General features: G+C 38.0%; 3 protein-coding genes across 13 annotated transcripts in view; 2 read left to right on the forward strand and 1 right to left on the reverse strand.

Annotated features, from left to right (window-relative positions):
- The window catches only part of NDUFAF2 (NADH:ubiquinone oxidoreductase complex assembly factor 2), a 186,440-nt gene extending 183,469 nt beyond the window's left edge, over window positions 1-2,971 (forward strand). For both annotated transcript variants that reach the window (XM_021077006.2, XM_085002335.1), the window contains one exon: window positions 2,633-2,971. In XM_021077006.2, the coding sequence (XP_020932665.1) occupies window positions 2,633-2,884 (252 nt within the window). In that variant the 3' untranslated portion in view covers window positions 2,885-2,971. The remainder of the gene's footprint in view (window positions 1-2,632) is intronic.
- A 1,231-nt stretch (window positions 2,972-4,202) lies between these two features.
- On the reverse strand, window positions 4,203-10,730 carry SMIM15 (small integral membrane protein 15). 6 transcript variants are annotated; one of them, XR_014831381.1, is made up of 4 exons: window positions 10,241-10,692; window positions 9,402-9,541; window positions 4,988-8,309; window positions 4,203-4,836 (listed from the first exon to the last, which is right to left on the reverse strand). XR_014831381.1 is itself a non-coding variant. In XM_085002336.1 (2 exons), the coding sequence occupies exon 2, from the start codon at window positions 8,295-8,297 to the stop codon at window positions 8,073-8,075; it is 225 nt and encodes a 74-aa protein (XP_084858462.1). In that variant the 5' UTR covers window positions 8,298-8,309; window positions 9,402-9,542; the 3' UTR covers window positions 6,534-8,072. The 6 variants fall into 6 exon arrangements, 1 of the variants encoding a protein (XP_084858462.1); XR_014831383.1 differs by lacking the exon at window positions 4,203-4,836 and having other exon boundaries at window positions 6,534-8,309; window positions 10,692-10,730; XR_014831380.1 differs by lacking the exon at window positions 4,203-4,836 and having other exon boundaries at window positions 6,534-8,309; window positions 10,484-10,692.
- Window positions 10,731-10,874: 144 nt separating this feature from the next.
- The window catches only part of ZSWIM6 (zinc finger SWIM-type containing 6), a 347,609-nt gene continuing 338,216 nt past the window's right edge, over window positions 10,875-20,267 (forward strand). For all 5 annotated transcript variants that reach the window (XM_085002300.1, XM_085002299.1, XM_085002301.1 and 2 more), the window contains exon 1: window positions 10,875-11,188. The gene's annotated coding sequence lies outside the window, so the exon portion shown is untranslated. The remainder of the gene's footprint in view (window positions 11,189-20,267) is intronic.

Consider the following 20,267-nt stretch of genomic DNA (forward strand, 5'->3'; position numbering starts at 1 on the left):
TCCATTTTACACATGAGGAAGCTGAGACACAGAGAGGTTAAGCAATATTAACAGGGTCATACAGCTAGTAATAGGCAAAACTGAGATTCATATACAGTTAGTCTTGATTCAGAGTCCATGTATTTAACTGTAAACTTTCAAAAGACCTAAGAATATGAACAGTATATATATGTATATATATGTGTGTGAGTGTGTGTGTATATACATACACACACACTCACACACACACACAGATATATTCATATAAGTATTTGAGGTATAAATGTTTACACATGGTCATTGTATTCCCATTTTCAGATAAAGAAACAGATTGCAAAAAGGTTAAGTGACTTTCTTGGTGTCACAGCTAGTAAAAGGTAGATTTTGGATTGAAACAATGTGTATTTAGGTTAAAGAACTCTATGTAGAGAGTCATCAGAGTGCTAATTTTTTAAATGAAAAGGTGAAATATTGGAGGCAACAATAGGGATAGTCTTTAATAAAGTCATGGTATAATGCAAGTGATAAAATACCATACAACTATTTTTTTAATGTCAAAGTATTTATTAACAGGGAGAAATGTGGTATGTGAAAGGATAAATGTTTGTTTTAAACACATAAACATTTATGTGAAGACTTAGTTACTCTTGGTTTATCCCTATACAAATAAACAATGTTTTTATTAATAAACACGTTGAGACTTAAGGTGTTATTATTCTAAGGAAATAATGTAAGGAAAATTCCTTGCTTTACAGTAACTTTTGCTGTAAAATAGGCTTTGTTATAAAATTACTTCTGTTTAAATCCACAGGTTCCTATTTTCTCCACCTAGCTACTTCCATTTTATCTCTTCCAAATATTTACAAAACTAGATTTCCTTTCATAAATGATTTATGCTCTGTTTAATTTTTCTGGAAGCTGTTGGCAGGGGTCTGGTAAGTGTTAGTTTTTTTTTTTTTTAAAAAGACCAAAAATTTCCAGGAAAAACAATAGTCTCCATGTTATTCCAACTCTGAAATCTTTAATCTTCATATTAAAATAATCAACATACTCAGATTGGCTTTTTATTTGCCTAAATAGCCATTATAAGAAAGAAATTGATTTGACTGAGTAATGGTGAGTAAAGGGAAATTATGTGAAGACAGGGAGAAAAAAGAACAATTCTCTGCCCTCGCTTTCCTTTTATGGAGAAGGCATAGGCTTATGCTAGCTGCATCACTACTACAGTAGAGCTGGAATCTGTAAAAACAACATGACTGATCCTCTTAAACCAAAGCTAGCTGAGCTGCCTACCAGCTTCTCTGAGGCATCTTGCCACCTGCGGCAGGTTGCCAGTGCAAGTTCAACCCAGTCCTGAACTTTTCATTCTGCTCAAGATAAAGAGCTTCCATGCAGTTCATAGAGGCCTTAAAGAGTATAAAGATGAGGTAAAGATGAGATGACCTCAGAATGAAAAATATTTCCATCTACTTTCATTATTTCCAGAATCTTAGAGGGATTTTCTTTGTGACATATGATCTCCTTACTTGAGAATTCTATAGGGTGTATGAAAGGCAAAGCCTGATTACTCTCACCCTCATTCATAGATGCTGTTCCTGAACTCATACTTACTGTGGTTAATAAACTACTCATAGGGAATTGATTTATGTTGTGGAAATTACAAGACTATTTATAAATATCCTTTCCCTCACATATTTCATTAGATTGCTCTTCTTTGTATCTAAAACTAAAAGTCTCTAAAACAGTAACCTCCCGAAATATTTTCTCATCATTACAATTATTTTAAATGTGATTTTAAGTATCAGAAGTTACCTTTTTAAAGGACTATTATTGCTTGAAATTCACACTAGAAACAGAAAGGCTGCAATCATCCCCAGATGTGCCCTTGTTTTAAATGTTGAAATTAAAAATAACTTGGGAGAACTTATTTTTTGTCAGTGTTGTCAGATATTAGTTATGTTCTCATTTATGTTATAAATTATATATTCTTAAAGAAAAATTAGAAAATAAGCAAAAAGAACATTTAAAATTTTCACCCATTTGGAAATAATCATTTTTTAAGATAGAAGAGGAAGAAGGGATCAATAAAAAGATGTACTTACTACATTTCATCTGTTTTTAAGATGTGTATCTTTTCAAATTTTAGCATGTCTGAAATCAGGGTGTGTGAAGGAGTTTAATTGCCTTTTTTAGTGGTACACATGACAGTAATGCATCTTAAATTTGATGGTCTTATATTCAGTGAAATACAGTAATAGACTTATTGTTGGGGTATAGATCCTTACAAATAGAATAGCAAATCTGAATGACAGAACTGCATTGCACAAATTGTTTGCAGTGATTTGAGGAACATTTCCAGTAAGAAAGCGCTACTCGGGAACTGGCGTTAAGTGGTTTGTTTCACTTACTGTGTAGTAAATATTTCTATTTTGTGATCCTTTCCATCTTTTTGTCATAGTATACAAGGACGGGGTGTTTAATTCAAATAACAAAATTTTTTCAGACTTACCCTGTACATACCTATATATTATTTAAATGAAAAGCAAATATCATGTATTTTTTTTACTAGCTTTTTAATTTTTATAAAACCTTTAGTTTGGGTTTTCTGCTAACTAGAAATTTAATGATTTCTTCCATTTATTTATGCATACAGGAAATACTAAAGAATGAAAAATATAGAGAAGAAATGCAAACAAAAAGCAAAGATTTTTACAAAAAAGAAAAACTCATTAGTGAAGAGAGCCACAAGGAACTCTTAGCTTCACCAGTTCAAACACAGATTAAAGGACATGCCTCTGCTCCATACTTTGGAAAGGAAGAACCCTCAGTGGCTCCCACCAGCACTGGTAAAACCTTTCAACCAGGATCCTGGATGCCACAAGACAGCAAGCACCGCAATCAGTGAATGCACTGTGGTAAAATCATTTCATTTATATGTATGTAACTATTTCAACAAATAAAAGTAAAAAAGTTATTTTGTATTTTCCAACTATACAGTTCTCTATTTCATTAAGCTTATTGACTTTTAGTATGCATAAGAAGTATGAAGGTATGAACTATAGAAACCTAACTCCTTTTAAACTTAAATCCTTCACTTGACTTAGTCCTCATTCTGTTTCTCTCTTGGATTGCTCCCTTGAGGAGTATTTTGTAGCTATAAATGCTCTGTACATTTTGGATTCTTAATAATCATTTAGAAACTACCCAAAATAAAAAAATCCATAAAGATCTTGATGAGTAGATGGGAGAAAGCTAGTTTATGGTGGGATTGTGGTTGGAGTCTGAAGGGAGGAATTAGGACCAATAGAAGTAGACAACAGAAAGACAACAGATCACAAAAATCTGAAAGGACAGTAAACATAAATGGTACAATAATAATAGCTCTGTGAGATTTAAAATTACTTTGAGAAAATAGAAAATAGGAGAGGCTTCTTAGAAAGTGATTCCTCTGGCTTGTATATTGAAGACAATTATAGACAGATAATATTAAAACATTATATACAAAAGTTTTTGAAAGGTCATATATTTTCTGAAGTGCACAACCAAGTTTTTGTTGCTAATGGAGCTCTGATTCTAATATAGAGGTCTTCTCACAGTGCTTGGCATTGAAATAGGCACTCAATATATGTGTACTGAATAAATGACCCAAATTTTAATGCTCGGAATAATATAAAGAAACCCTTGATTTAGTGTTAACAGTGAATTCCTAAAAACACATAGGGGTTTTTTTGGTTTGTTTATTTGTTTTTGTCTTTTTGCCATTTCTTGGGCCATGCCCATGGCATATGGAGGTTCCCAGGCTAGGGGTCGAATCGGAGCTGTAGCCGCTGGCCTACGCCAGAGCCACAGCAATGCAGGATCTGAGCCATGTCTGCAACCTACACCACAGCTCACGGCAACACCGGATCCTTAACCCACTGAGCAAGGGCAGGGATCGAACCCGCAACCTCATGGTTCCTAGTCGGATTCGTTAACCACTGCACCACAACGGGAACTCCTTGTTTTGTTTTTTAATGGTCGCACCCAGGGCATTTGGAAGTTCCTGGGCCAGGGATCAAATCTGAGTTGCAACTATGACCTATGCCAGATCCTTAACCCACTGTGCAGGGCCAGGGATCAAACCCACACCACCACAAGATAAAGTTGGATCTGTAACCTGCCGCACTACAGTGGGAACTCCAAGATTTTTACATAATAGGTTAAAATTTTAATTGATTAAAAAATAAAGTTCAGAAAAATACTTTATAAAATATTATATTAAGACACATAATCAAATGTAATCACTATAATACTTATTGAGTGACAAAAAAGCCCCTACATGGTAATAACATTCCAGCAGCCCTGTTAATATCAACTTAATAATTCTTTTACATCATTACAAACTAGTATTACATTTTACCAAAGAGGCAAAAAGGAACTAGCCACTAGGCAATGTTAAAAGAGGTAAAATTTGTTGTATAAATGACTGTGAGGTAAAATTTGTTGTTTAAATGACTGTAAATTAAGATCTTAAATTCCAAATTATAGGACAAACTGTAAATTCTAACATGCTAGAATAGAATATTTCCACTACCAAATTCCTGCTAGCTTATTAATTGTATTCTATATGTATCTTTTATGAATGTCTGTCATATAGGGTGTTCACAAGTATCTTATGACAGAATTTACATCAATTTTAATTTTTATGGTTTTCATTTTAAAATACCTGTCTTACTTAAAAGAAAATCTTGGCCAAGAATTAACTGTTATAGTAAAATGATACTATTGGCCCACCCATTATTAGTAGAGCCTATCAAAGTGATAGTGAGAGGTGGGAATGAAGTTTATAGTAATCCATCCACATTCCTTTCCTCAAGACTGATATTTTTAGGAGTTCCAAGGTGGTGCAGTAAGATAAGGATCTGGTGTTGTCACTGCCGTGGCACAGATTCAATCCCTGGCCCAGGAACTTCCGCATGCCCTGGGTGCAGTCAAAAAGATTTAAAAAAAAAAAAAAAAAAAAAAAGACTAATATTTTTAGGATAACCGGTTAAACTCTTAGGTGGTATCACAACAGAGTTCTGAGAACACTTAGTCCTGCATAAAAACTGAACTATATATAATCTTGGCCTAATTAAGACTGCTTTTCTAAACAATCATACTTTCATGCTTGGGTTTTAGGCCAGACACATGCAAAGCAGAATCAAAGTTTTACATAATATATTCACTGGCCTACCATATTTTTTTCTTTTTCTTTCTTTCTTTTTTTTATTTTTGTCTTTTCAGGGCTGTACCTGTGGCATGGAGGTTCCCAGGCTAGGGGTCTAATCAGAGCTCTAGCCGCTGGCCTACGCCAAAGCCACAGCAACGCCAGATCCGTGCTGCGTCTGCGACCTACAATACACCACAGCTCACGGCAACACCAGATCCTTAACCCACTGATGGAGGCCAGGGATTGAACTCACAACCTCACGGTTCCTAGTTGATTCGTTAACCACTGAGCCAGGACAAGAACTCCCATATTTCATTTTTTAAAGTTATATTTGAGGCATTTACAAGTTTTTTTAAATAAAAATTTTTTATTCTTCTCTTCAAGACAAACTTCAAACCTATGTAGCTTTTTAAATTTCAAAAGTTCAAATGCTTATTTTGAAATAGTGTCATATATACCTTAAGTACACCTGCAGCATATGGAAGTTCCCAGGGTCAAATCAGAGCTACAGCTGCCTGCGCCACAGCCACAGCAACTCAGGATCTGAGCCACATCTGCAACCTACACCACAGCTCACCAGCAACACTGGATCCTCTACCCACTGAGTGAGGCCAGAGATTGAACCCCTATCTTCACAGATATTAGTCAGATTCGTTTCTGCTGTGCCACAATAGGACCTCCTTTTTCCAGTGAAAAATGGAACCACTTTAGTAGATAACTCTTAAGTTTTGTTTTAATCTCAGTCACAATATAAAAAGTATATCCTAGATCACCTGAATAACTAATTCATAAATACTGAATTATTTCAGTGCCTAGAGCTGCAATGTGTTGATTACACTAGCACTAGGAAAGTGCCAACCTTCCTCCTACTAGGAAAGTAGGAAGTAATAATAGTAAGTATTCTTCAAACCAGTCAATAAACATTTTCAGGGAGCCTTACTTTATTGTACTGGAGAAACATGCTCTCCACTTTTACAAGTACAGTTGACCCTTGAACAACATGGGTTTGAACTGTGTGGGTTCACTTATACACAGATTTTCTTGAGTAGTAAATACTTCGGTACATGATCCAGCATTGGTGGAATCTGGGGATGAGGAATTGTGCCTACAGAGGAAGCTTGGAACTGCAGATATGGACTTGTGTGTAGGAAGGAAATGTGTATATGGAGGGCCCACTATGAGTTATATGGGGACTTTTAACTTCAAAGGTCAGTATTCTAAGCCCCTGTTGTTCAAGGGTCAAATAACTGTATGCTTATCTATAAATGAAGTTTGTAGCCCTTTGAAAAAGCTTCTATAACATATCTAACTTGAATTACTGAATTATTATCACCCTCCCCCAAAAAACAAAGTCCAGAACCTCTTTATAAAAAAGTATCAAATTTATTTCAATATCTAGTTTCATTTTTAAATTAAAGCTATTGGACTAGTTTCTGTAATTTAAAATTCATTATCAGAGGTGAGGAAAACATTAATGAGCTATTAATTACCAACAGCTAATGAAATTATTAACCATGCATTTATAAAAACCATGTTAAGAAGTTCCAGTAATACTATTTAAAGGAAATAGCCTTTAGGCTCCTTCTCATTCTGACATAATTTACACCTTTTTACCCAAAAACTACTACGCTGAACAAAATTTTTCCAAATGTTAAATAAGCCTTTCTTTACCATTTATGAAATATGACTTAACTGTTATTCTTTAAAAATTCCTTCTAAGAAATTTGAAATATTAATTTTCACCATGAACCTGTTTGACCAAAACGTATAAGGCATCACTACCACATGAATTAAATTAACAAAGAATGGAAATAAAAACAAAAGTGTTATCTATATAATCAGCAAATTATCTGATCGGACTTTTTTTTTTGTCTTTTTAGGGTTGAACCTGCAGCATATGGAGGTTCCCAGGCTAAGGGTCCAATCAAAGCTGCAGCCACCAGCCTATGCCACAGCAACGAAGGATCCAAGCCATGTCTGCAACCTACACCACAGCTCACCGCAATGCCTTAACTCACTGAGAGAGGCCAGGGATTGAATCTGCATCCTCGTGGATGCTAGTCGGGTTCATTAACTGCTGGGCCATGATGGGAACTCCTGATCAGACATTTTAACTTCACATTTCTACTTAGCACAAGTGAGAATAAGCTGGTTCCAAGGTACTACCAAGTTTGGCCTTTTTACTGCAAGCTTTAAATCATAGTGTTACTCTACTCAACAAGTCACTTCTAAGAAAATGGCAGTGTTCATAAGTACAAAAATTGTTATATCCAGTAAGTGTTATACTACATAGTTAAGAGAATTCTGTATAAAATTAGATTTTTAAAAAATGCAGAATGTTTAATAATTACCAGTATCTCAAAAGCCAAAATGAAAAAAATGCAGAAAATAGAAATACTCATTGATTATTTTGCTCTAAGAAAGCCAGAAATGATTCTATTCCAAGAAATAAACAATTATGATAAAAGATGTAAGTAATATACTCTATCTCTTTTCAGCTAAAGCACACTTTTCATGTTAGGACAATTCTGATTTTTACATTTTTAACTTCCTTTGTCCAGAACAGGACCCCATTTTAAGCCATTATTTGAATAGAGTTCACGTTCTAAAGTCATTTTTATCCACAGGATGTTTTCATTTTAGTACTTAAACTGCAAAAAGACAAATGACTAAATACTTTGTAGCATAAATGCCAATTTACAATAACTGTCAAGAGACTTCCACACCAAAGCCTAAAAGTTGCTATAGTACAGGTGAGAACTAACATGATTCTTCCATATGCTCAGGCTTCGTTTACTAGATAATACTGTCATAAGGTCCAGAAAAGAAACCTTAGTGGTCCTTCCAGAGCTGCATAATTTTCCAAACGATTTTCCTCTAGTTGCAGAGCTTGTTCATTCCTTCAATCTTTTTTTAGTCGTTTAGCTTTTGCAATATTTTCTTGACGTTTTTGTTTCTTCTTTTGCTCCTTTTCCCTGGCCTCGATCATTTTGGCCAATTTCCAGGACAGTACAGCACTTGCTAGAAACAATGGAGTAAGGGCCAAAATAACTGTTGTAAGGAAGCCATATGGGTCCTTTGCAGCCCATTCCACAACATACTCAGCCCAAGCTTTTATATCAAACATCTTTGTAGCGGTCTTGAGAAAAGGAGGGTGGGGGAGGGGGACAACAAGAGAAAAGACTATATGGTTAATCACATTTTGAAAAAGTTAGACAGTTAACTCAAAATTCCATTATCACTCAACAGTTTTTTTGTTTTTAAAAAGTACCAATTAGTACTATTTTAATAAGAATTAATATTTCCAATAAGAAAAAATAATTCAACTAGACAACCAGAAAAATGACACTTAAAAGATGTGACGGTATAGGAGGTACAAGTAAAAACCATGTGGAATCTGTCATAAGGACTATGCATTCTCACATGCCTCCTATATTCAAGACAAACTTAGCAGCAGAGTTTTATAAGAATCTAGAGTTTTATGTGCTCATTCCAAAAAACAGCTGAGTTCTGTTTGTCATTTTTTTTGACATAGTCCTAGTACTAATTAACAAAAGTACAATCTAATTAACAAAAGTACAATAATCAAATTTGGTGTATGCAAAGAACATATTAAGTACTAATTAACAAAAGCACAATCATCAAATTTGGTGTATGCAAGAACATATTAAGTACTAATTAACAAAAGCACAATCATCAAATTTGGTGTATGCAAAGAACAAGGCACAGAGTATGTGAAATGCTTGGTGAAAGGGAGATAATGGATGGGTGTGACCAGGAATGAAACAAGAGAGTAAGAAAACCACAGAGGGAAAATAAAATAAAATAAAATATATTTCCTGGGCATTTCGAATATTACAATATGGAAAAAAAGAGAAAACCACAGAAATATCCATTCATATATAAAGAGATATAAGCAAAAGGTGTGACATGCTAGTTTATGACCTCTTTCAGCTTTAAGGACATGATTCAGTAAATGAGAACACATTTAATAAATGAAAAAATTACAGGTGCCATGCATTTTGTTCCATTTGGGGTTGGTAAGGAAGGATCATCTAGCAAATTCGGATGTTATGGATTTGAGTGACATTTTTCTCTTTTGCTTCAGAGGCTTTTCAGCCTTTCAGGTTTGTGTCATCTCTATTCAAAGTGTAGAATTAGAATATCTGGGTAGGAATGGGTGTGTATACAGTCACTTAAAATTTCACCTGGGATTAAAAAAATCATCTACCTTATGCTTGAATAGTAATTTTGTTGTCCTGGGATTATCAGCCAATCACAATGTCAGGTGACCCTTAGTTGTCGTCTTTAGTTCTACCATACACTTAGGAGAGAAGGCTTAAATTCTATGTCCTGGTTGGGTTGAAAAGACTAGATAAAAGAAAAAAGTTAAAGTCACATCTTTAAGGATAATTATAATTCTATACAACTTATAAATGACATGTAAAATTGCCTGGCACATTATATACATTTAATAGCTATTTCTAATTTAGAGAAAGAAATAATTACACAATTGCAAATGCCCTCTAAGAAAATCCTAATTACTAGAGATCAAATATTTTACTAAATTACTCATTTCAACAATAAAATTTTTTACTCATAAGATCAATAACATTTACTAAAAACGTCAATTATTTGCTTACAGGGTTAGGTATACAATCGCAAAATCAAATACTGCCTTACTCTTTAAAGGTTTTTTTTTTTTGTCTCTCTATTATACAATTTGTGTTCTTTATCAGAGATAAGTAAAGCAAATCACCCACAATCTCATCACCTAAATAAAACTACCATCGTTGGCTTTAATTATATCCTATCACAATTTCTCCGTATTTTCAACTGAAGACACATTAAAGTGACTAAGATACCGTCTTAGCTTCCCCTGCCCCCCAATTCGTCCGCTCCCACCTAAACTAGGCTCTACTGATATGTTTCTTTAGCTTCTCTAGCCCACTAATGAATTAACTAATGCAATACTCAGAAATAAGCAAAAGAACTCTGCAATAAAAGGAAAGCGGAAGTAAAAGACCTAGTTCTAGCAAAGTTTTAGCCATTATCACAGAGAAGAGTTACCGTTCACAGGACACGCAACTTCGGTGCCCCTCAATTTCGACACAAACGTCTGCTCCTCTACACTTTAAGGAATAAATATTACTCTTCTACCTTCCGAAAGGGGTCAACCGGACTTGCTCTCCGTACCAGACCCGCGCGGGGCCTAAAGATGCAACTGATGGCACCTCACTGCCGTCCGAACTTGTCTCCCTCGCTCACTCTTCCTGATCCAACCCGGCCGCCCGCCCCTGGGGCCAAGCTCACCCGACCCTCCGCCTCTGGGAGCGCGGGCCCAGCGGGGCTCGCAGAGCGGGCAGTCCGCGGGTATGCAGGGTCGTCCCCGCCACACCTCGCGTAGCGGGCGCACTATCCGCGACCGCTGGGCATGGGGGCAAGATCTCGGCAGCTGGCGCCACCAGCCTCCTTACATCGTGCCCGGAACGTTGAGCTCCTAACCCTGCTCCCCACTCACCGCCAGGCCGGAAGCAGGAAGACGGAAGCGGCGGCTTTCCCGACCCGCCCACAGGCCGGCCTTCGCCTGGATCCGGCCTGAGGAAGTCGAGGGGCCAGTTTCCGGCTGCGCCATTGCTCTGTGGGTCCCAAGATCCGGACTTAGAGGACGCGGGGAGGGCGGGGCGGCGCCCGGCTTCCGGGTAGTGGCAGGTGAGGCCGCGTGGGGCCAGCGGCGGCTCCTTGCTGGTCTGTGGCTCTGGGCCCAAGACCCGAGCCTCCTACAGGGGCGGCCCCCTGCCTGAGGCGCGGGTGGGTTCCGACCTCCGAGAGCCGGTCTGGAAGCACTGAGGGGCCCCTACTTTTGCCCCCGAAGTCAGCGGGGCAACAGCCGCTCCCTTGCAGGAGCCGGGCCGTGGGCGGAGGGCCCCGGTGGGTGAGATCGGTGACCCCCGAAAACTCCGACCAAAGAGCTGCAGCAAGAAAGGAGTTGGTTCCCACAAACCGCCCAGAGTCAAGGTGAGGGTCACACAGCGACTCCTGAAGGATTCTAGCGAGTCCCTCTGGTTCACACTCCACCCTTTGCCCCTCTCATCTTCTAGTTGGACAATATTAAAGCCTCACATCGAGGAGACAAAGCAGCAGCCGGCCCTTGGTGGATCCACTGAACCTTCTTACTAAGGGAAAATGCAGCCATGCTGTGTAAAGAAGGGTTTTATTTTAAGAACCTCACTCATTTCACAAAAGAATGATCGATACTTGTCCAAAGTAAACTTGATAAATAGTTAAGCTGTCTGAGCATAGAGTTCCCACAGAGGTACTTGTTCTTACAATACACAAAGGGATGCAAAAGTAAACAAGCAGAGTAAGTTAATACTGTCTTCTAATCTACAGGAATTGAGAGATTAACTCTGGTTTGGTTAGTGATCAAATTTTGTGATCGCTTGCACTGAACTGCTCTGTTTGACTACTTCTTAAAATGTTGCAAGACCTCTTCACTCTTGTGTGCCAAATAAAGCAGGTTTTTATTCTTCAAAGACTATAGAATGTTCCCTTTGAGGAGCAAGCTGTAACATGTATAACTAGTTTAGGTATAACAACAGTAACTATTATTTACCAGGGAACAGTCTTTTGGCAAATAATCTAATGATCTAAAATACTGTTCGTTGGGCATATGTTAATGTTTGTATGTTGTATTAGCAGCAGTTTTTTTCTTACTCATTCTTGTTTGAAAACTTGGATGATGGTTTCAAAGCTTGTGCTGCTTGGACCTAGCCTGTACCTGTAGTAGCCAGAAAAAGCAGACTCAGTCACTGGATTTTGTGTATTGAAAACTTGACTTGCTGCTGGTAATCTTACGTGATTTTTTTTTTTTAAAACTTGCTCAAATAGTAATTCCAGAAGAGGATCATAATTTATTTTTAACGTCCTTCACTCCAGAGGCCAATATGTGTGTTATTTTAATTGTGGTTAGACAGTTTCCCTAATTACTGCCTTCCCAATAGTTTGCTCTGCTGCATCCCATATGAAATGCATAGGAGGGAGTTCCCGTCGTGGCGCAGTGGTTAACGAATCCAACTAGGAACCATGAGGTCTCAGTTCGATCCCTGCCCTTGCTCAGTGGGTTATTGATCTGGCCGTGAGCTGTGGTGTAGGTCGCAGATGCGACTCGGAACCCGCGTTGCTGTGGCTCTGGTGTAGGCCGGCAGCTACAGCTCCGATTTGACCGCTAGCCTGGGAAACTCCATATGCCGCGGGAGCGGCCCAAGAAATGGCAAAAAAACAAAAAAACAAAACAAACAAAAAAAAGAAATGCATAGGAGTCTTGGACCTGAAGAAAAGGCACATGAGAAGGAATCCTCTGTAGCTCTTCGGCTCTAGTATAAACCAGGCTTTCATACTCTAATTACTTATTTAGCTTCTAGTTCTAAGGCAGCCTGCAAGCCCAGGAATAGCATATGGGTTGCCAGAGCTGAGCGCCCTACTGCTACCTGCGTTGCCTTAATAAAAGATGGCATCAAGATCGGCTCAGATACTGAAGACTGCTTTTTAGAGTGAGGAGCCTTAGCTTATGAGTTGAGATTCACAGACCTTGTCTCTGCTGATCTGATAAGTCATTCTAAAACTCTAAGCCTGTTTCCTCTTTTATATGTGGAAAGGTACTAAGTTATCTCTGAGGTTCTTTGAGCTTGGAAATTCTGTTTGTTGGATCTGTTTTGGCCATTTTTTCTGACTTAGGCTTGAGCAGCAGCGAATAAGAAATTTAGTGTAAACATCTTAGCCAGTTTTCTTAAGGGCTTATTCTCTATTTGAAAGATACTTAATTGGGTTTCTATTCTCTCACATGTCTTTCAGAGTACCTTGTTATTCTAAACAAGGCAAGTCTGCTTGTATTTGTTTTTAAGAAATAAAATCTTACTATTTATGTAACTTTATCCACATTAAACCTGACACTATTAAGGAGGGTTTGTCTTTGGATAAGACCAAGTCTTTGTGGCATATGAGCACCATCTGCACCAATTATTCTATTGCATTTATATTTTGAAAATGGAGCCTTATGAATATCTGAGTTTTCTCCTCTTAAGAAAGTAAGTCCTAGTCTTTCATTTGTTGTTTAAAAGTCTTTTTCTCTTGAATGGTACATTTCACTCTGACTCAAAATTGTGAATCAATAAAACCTGAATAAGATTCTATTATAATAATCTAGACCTGACTTAAGATTTTGAGAACTTTCTTACCTGCTGAAAGTTTTGTGCTTATTTCCCTGCAGTAACACTTCACATATTTGATGTATTTTGATGGAATTGGTTTCTTCCCTAAGTTTTATTTTGTGAGTTTTTTCCTTCCATAAAACACAATGCAGATGTATTTCCTAATAGGTACATTTGTGTTACTAAAAAGTAATAGCCATTCACCTACATACCTTCCTTAATAAAAGGCGTGTGGGCTAAAGCCTAGGTGCCTTTTGTTCTGTGGAACAGAGTGTCTCCTGGTCCCCCACTTTCTAGATGTAAAGAAAAAAAAAAAGTAATAGCCAGGTTTTAGTGATATTTGGAAGATTATACTGCAGAATAATAATTTTTTAAAAGCTATTTTTTGAGTAGACTAGATGCTTTGCATCTGTTTTCACTAATCCTGAGGGTAAACAACTGCAGGGTGATAGCTCTTATACCCATTTTACAGGTAAGAAACCAGAGACTTAAGTAGAGCAGGATTCTAAACTGATCTGGCCCCCCAAATCCCTGCTTTTTTGTTTTGTTTTGTTTTGTTTTTGGCTTTTTAGGGTTGCACCTGCAGCATATGGAAGTTCCCAGGATAGGGTCGAATTGGAGCCACAGCTGCCGGCCTATGCCCACAGCTGCCGGCCTATGCCCACGGCTGCAGCAGCGCGGGATCTGAGCTGCATCTGTGACCTAGACCACAGCTCACGGCAACACGAGATCAGTGACCCACTGAGCAAAGCCAGGGATCAAACCTGCATCCTCAGATACTAGTGGGATTCCTTTCTACTGCACCACAACGGGAACTCCCCTGCTCTTTTTTATTGTCCAAAGACTAGACAAAAGTTCTGGCTTCATAAAGTGAAAATGTTTTTTTGTTTTTTGTTTGTTGTTTTTTTTTGTCCACGATTTTAAATTTATTTATTTATTTTTATTTTCCCACTGTACAGCAAGGGGATCAAGTTATCCTTACATGTATACATTACAATTACATTTTTTCCCCACCCTTTGTTCTGTTGCAACATGAGTGTCTGGACATAGTTCTCAATGCTATTCAGCAGGATCTCCTTGTAAATCTATTCTAAGTTGTGTCTGATTGAAAATGTTTTTTTATCCTACAGTTGTTAATTAATTAATTACAACTAAAGTCTTCCTGTTCTTCAAAATTGCCTTTTGCCCAGGTGGTGGCAGCATGTCTCAGAGAGATAGCGTGATGTAGGTTTTCTATAACCTTGCCAGTGGATTTACTTCTTCATCCCATATACGAGACCTGTCTGTCAGTCTCTATTTCTCTCTTGGGCATTTTCACTACTATTAGACCAGCCTATCAGTGATTCACTCCATCTTCCAACCCCCTTTCAGCCTCATCTGAGTGGGTCATACTCTGCCAGTTTGCTTTCAGGGTATTTTACCTACAAAGAAAGCATCACCAAATTATTATTTTCTGCAAAATTCATTTAGACCTAACCAGTAACACAAAGACTTTTTTTTTAAGTATTATTATTTTTCACCCATTGTTAAATGTAATTTGGCAAAAGCACATCCAAACTAAATAATTAGCTAATATAATGAAATATCTGATTAAATTAGAGTGCAGGCATCTTAAACTTTATGGAATATACCAACTAAAGAGCTAATGAAAAGCTTTTTAAAGATAGAATTTGTCTTCAAAATAAGAACAAAAATATTCAACAGAAAGCAGTGAAAAGTAATATAATTCAAAAGCATGCAAGTATATATCAAAATAATTAGTTAAACTTACCTTAGCGAAATATTGTTTGGAACATTATTCTCATATCTTGGCAGGGTTACTAACTTCCTAGAGGTTTCAAATCAGGTGATAGCTCCTCACAAAAGCCCTCTCTAACCCTATCACTTTTATTTTTTCCACAGCAATTCCATCTGACATCTTATTTACTGATTTATTGTTTATTTTTTCCCACTAGAATGTAAGCTGTATGAGATCAGTTACCACAATACTTAGAATATTGTTTTGAATAATTGAATCCAAGATATGGCATTGTCACCTACAAATAAAACTGTTAAGTGTTTGAACAAATCAAGAAATAATCTTAAATCTCAGGAATTTGTGAAGCTCATGTTAAAGTACCAAACTGTTGTATTATGTTCTGACAATAATAAGAGATGCCCTAGTAAGAACAGGTCTAAAGATTAGTAAGTAAGATATTTGGGGAAAGATAAAAATAACTGTGGTTATCTTGTTAAAAGAAGAATACTAGTTGCTTAAGGATTTCAAGTATGTAAAAGAATGTTCAAGGGACATAGTGATTCATCATCTTCACTGATAAAAGTAATTAGTCCTATACTGTTGGTGCTGAGATTTAAGATAAGAACAGGCTAGACTAGAGATCTAAATAGGGATCTTTGAAAATGTGTTAAGAGTGAATGTGCATACTGGATGCTCTCTCTAGATAGTTCCCAGCATTATGATTCCCAGTGCAGAGTACAAAAGAAAGATTAGATAGCAGATGCTTCTCTTCTGATTATTCCTTGCTGCCCATGGCCTTTTCTGGACGTTTTAGAAACATTTTGGTGTGTTTGAGTACAGTCAATATGAGTGATATGTATTGCTGCTTTGGGTAGTTAAAAGCAATCTTTTCAGATAATGCTGAAAATTGGGTGTTTCTGCTTTTTTAATACCGAAACTGTTTACAATTCTCTATCTCTAGAATGTACTATACATGCATATGCAGCAAACTAATTTCCTTTAATTAGAGGGCAGCCTTTTGGAAGGGTAAAATTCCCAGTAAATTCTTTTGAAGCCTTGGTTTACGTTACTGTTGTGAGAGACACTAAGCTTTCCTGCTGAATCTAGAAATTCAAATATTAGACTTACCCATAAATGATGTAATTATATTAACTATGTCAAGTCACCTCTAATTTCTATGCTGTGGTCTCCAAGCCATTAAATAGGAGTTGCTGTCCAATTGAGGAAACTGGTCCATGTATGGGAATCCTTCATTGTGAAAAAAAACAGTGTGTATTGCAAAAGCTGTCTCTAGCAGCATCACCTTTGCTGAGCAGCATTTTAATTTGATACATTTCAACTTCAGCTAAGCAAGCTACTCAAAGTAACCATATTAGACAACCTTACTTGCTATATGATATTGCCAGGTTACTTGTCCTTGTGTCATACAGTGCTCTGTATAAAAAGTCCCATGTAAGTTATTTTGGAATGTGATTCTTGGAGTTCCTGCTGTGGTGCAGCAGGTTAATAAGGCATTGTGTCTCTGGTGGCTCAGGTTGCTGCTCAAGTATGGTTTTGACCCCTGGCCTGGCGCAGAGGTCAGGATCTTGAGGTGCAGCCAAAAAAGGAAAAGAAAAAAAAGAATGTAATTCTAAAAAAAATTTGGAAGCCACTATTGATAGGAAGAATTTGCTGCTCTTTGACTTGACAGGAAACTCAAGAGCCAAATTTGAAATTCATGTCTAACATGCATCCTGACTTGCATACTTGCATTTCTTTTTAAATATATTTTTCCTAGGACAGATATTCTATACCTATCATTATTGTATATGTTCACGTAGTAAAATATCTCAAGTCCCTATTGAAATAAGGCACAGTATAGTTTGCCTGTAGATCGAGTATTTGAAACCCAGAACTTTACAAAGATGTTTGATTTACTAGTAAAATTCTTGCAGCACCTCATATTTTTATGTTTATTTTTAAATTTTGTACTATAATCGTATCATTCAGAACTAGGGAACATAGGAAATTATTGTTTGGAATTGCATCCCAAAGTCTAATTCTAAAAGCTAGTTTGTGCCTTTAATAGCCCTCAGTATAATAATGTGTATATTTGGAATCTAGTTTTAAAAGTGAACAAAAATTTACTGGTGCCGGGCTATAAATATAGTTCCCTAAACTGTCACTTAGAGACATATCCTAGTCCTGAATTCATAAATTGCTTTTGCTGAGTTCACTGTTTATGTTTTCAGGCTTTAAGTCCGGAAGTGAAACAGTCTGAAATCCAGAAACTCCATTCTGATTCACATATGTTCTCTGGAACTGTAGTAAATGATAGTGGTACATATGATGAGTTTCTGGAGGTTTTGAATTTGGAGTTTTCCTTGATTTTTAAAATTGACCTTAATCAATTGGTTTTCTCTTCTCTTTAATAATCAGATAATAATAAAAATTGAACCAGTGTTCATCTCAGATATTTCCTATAAATCTTACACATTTAATCCCATTTTGGCTTCCTGGATGGTAAAATTGGGATTCAGAACAGGCTCATCCATTACCTGGCCTGAAGATGCTAAGGTGGTGGGTAGGTGGGGGCACTTATCACCACTGACATAGTGTTGCAGATTACTTGTTAAGGTTTCGGCCAATGTTGACTTGAGACAATGTCCAAGTGGAGGGTAACTGTGGTAGGTGTGATTATACATGTATTTGAAAAATATGTGAGGAATAATACTAACAAAGACAGTGAAACCGGCTATTTATTGAGAAGTTGAATTAGAGTACTGCTAAAGGAAAATGAGAACCAGAGCTGTTAACAAGCATTTAATAGCTAAGTGTGAGAGCTGTGGAACCTCTGTGGTAGCTTATAAAGGGGACTTTATCACCTGTAGTGGAGGGGTAAGACTCAATTGAATCTCAAGCAGACAAGCCAGCTAATGATTGGCATTACAGAGCTCCAGAGACATTTGAGCATTGAATGTGTAGCCAAGGCAGGTAATATGAAGGTAGAGAAACCTAGGATCCTAAACATGAGATGGGGTCTTCTGGATGAATGTTCCTATGACTCCCTCTGGACCATCAGGACTTGCAGAGATAGGCTTTCTCTAGTAAGAACTGGCATATTTGCAGAAGCATCTTGCCCACAATGCAATAGCCCTCCTCCCCTGTGCTGACCTACTCCTTTCCTGGCTCCCAAGCCAATAACTAACCAAAACAAATCTAGTCATTGGTCAGTCCCAACAAAACCCACCTGGGACTTGCTAGGCCTGATGAGGAAGAAAAGAGACTATTCCCCTAAAAAAATTGCACTATTTCAGTGGCATGTACTGGGAGGAACTAGGAGAGGACTCCTGGGATTGGATTTTAAAGGTATTTTTTCAAAGAGGCAAGAATGTGAGATTAGATGAGTAAGAATTTGTTGACTTGGGGGCACTTTCTTAGGTATGGGGATTTGATACCCTAGTTAAGAATCCCACTATGGACTGAATGTATCTCTTCAAGATTCATACGTTTAAACCTAATCCCCAATGTGATTTTGGAGGTGAGAACTTTGGGAGAGAGGTTAGGAGAGTGGAGCTCTCATGAATGGGATTATAAAGAGGCCCCCAGGGAGCTCGCCTGTCTCCCTTCCACTGTGTGAGGACACAGCAAAGAGATAGCTGTTTATGAACCAGAAAGTGGCCTATCATGAGACACCAAATCTGCTAGCACCTGGATCTTGGACTTCCCAGCCTTCAGAACTGTGAGAAATAAAAAAGTTGATGTTTAAGCCACTCAGTCTGTGGTCTTCTGTTATAATAGCAGCTCAAACTAAGTCAGTGCCCAGTTGTTGGGAAAGACTTGCTAATGGGATGGCTTTTAGAAAGTGGAAGGAGTGCTCCTGTGGTGCAGTTAAGGATTCCAAATTGTCACTGCAGCAGCTTGGGTCACTCCTGTGGCACAGGTTCATTCCTGGCCTGGGAACTTCCTCGTGCCAAGAGCATGGTCAGAAAAAAAGAAAGAAAAAGAAAAGAAACTGAAAGGGGAGTTCCCATTGTGGCTCAGCAAGTTATGAACCCAACTAGTATCCATGGGGATATGAGTTTAATCCCTGGCCTTGCTCAGTGGGTTAAGGATCCAACATTGCTATGAGCTGTGGTGTAGCTCATAGACACTGCTCAGATTCCGTGTTGCTGTAGCTGTGTTATAGGTCAGCAGCTGCAACTCCAGTTCGACCCCTAGCCTGGGACCTTTCCATAAGCTACAGGTTTAGCCCTGAGAAGAAAAGGGGGAGAGGGGGAATAAAAAGGAAGGAAAGCGAAGAAATTGGAAGAAAAAAATCCATTTCTCAGCAAAGTGAAAAATGTCTGAGTGGTACTGGCAGACAGTAGGGGAAGGAATAAAGAGACTGAGCAAAGTCAAATGCAGAATGGAAGACCCATCAGAGGATTATGCTCCATGAAAGTGCCAAGAAGATATGCCAGTCACCCAAGGCCATCAGGAAAACAGTGATGAGAGAGGCACTAGCATCAGTAGGAGTTTGCAGGCCATGGATGGAGGTAAGAGAAGCAGCCACAGAGCTGGCTCATTAACATCCGTGGGAATAATAGAGCCCTGAAGAAATAGAGGCCAGGTGCTGTTGCTTAACTGCCAGAAGCTAGAAGGCCCCAATTACCATAATGACTGGCAAGGTCATTCTTGCAGCCAAAAGAGCTTGACCCACAAGGAGTTGTGGAGACAGCTAATAGAGAATTGTCTCCCTAGGGAGAAAATAGATGGGCAGTCCACAAGGGTGCTCATTAACATCTATTACCATAAAAAGCAATAAAGGAGCAGGAGGCTGAGGGCAGTCATTACAATAAAAAGTCATGATCCTTTGCTTGGTACCCAGACCTAAGGCGATTTTCAGATTCAGAATTGAATATAGGTTCCTAGGAAGAAGAACTACCACACCATGGCAAGTACATAAATACATGATGATTCCCCCAAAAGGACTCTTATGGCCATCTATTTGAGTGACTGTACCCTGAGAAAAGAATGATTGGATATTTTGAGGACTACTGACTATAGGATCAGCACCAGTGTTTATATTCAGAGATCTAAGGCAACATCACAGCCTTCCTGTTAGAATGGGAGCCTACTAGACCAGATGTTCTGGCCAAAGTTAGTTTCACAGTAGGCCCACTGGATC

This window comes from Sus scrofa, chromosome 16, assembly GCF_054392235.1.
Source record: "Sus scrofa isolate SSC_HxYL_T2T_F1_AM1 chromosome 16, Sscrofa_HxYL_maternal_Yorkshire_Landrace_v2.0, whole genome shotgun sequence".
Classification (NCBI taxonomy): domain Eukaryota; kingdom Metazoa; phylum Chordata; class Mammalia; order Artiodactyla; family Suidae; genus Sus; species Sus scrofa.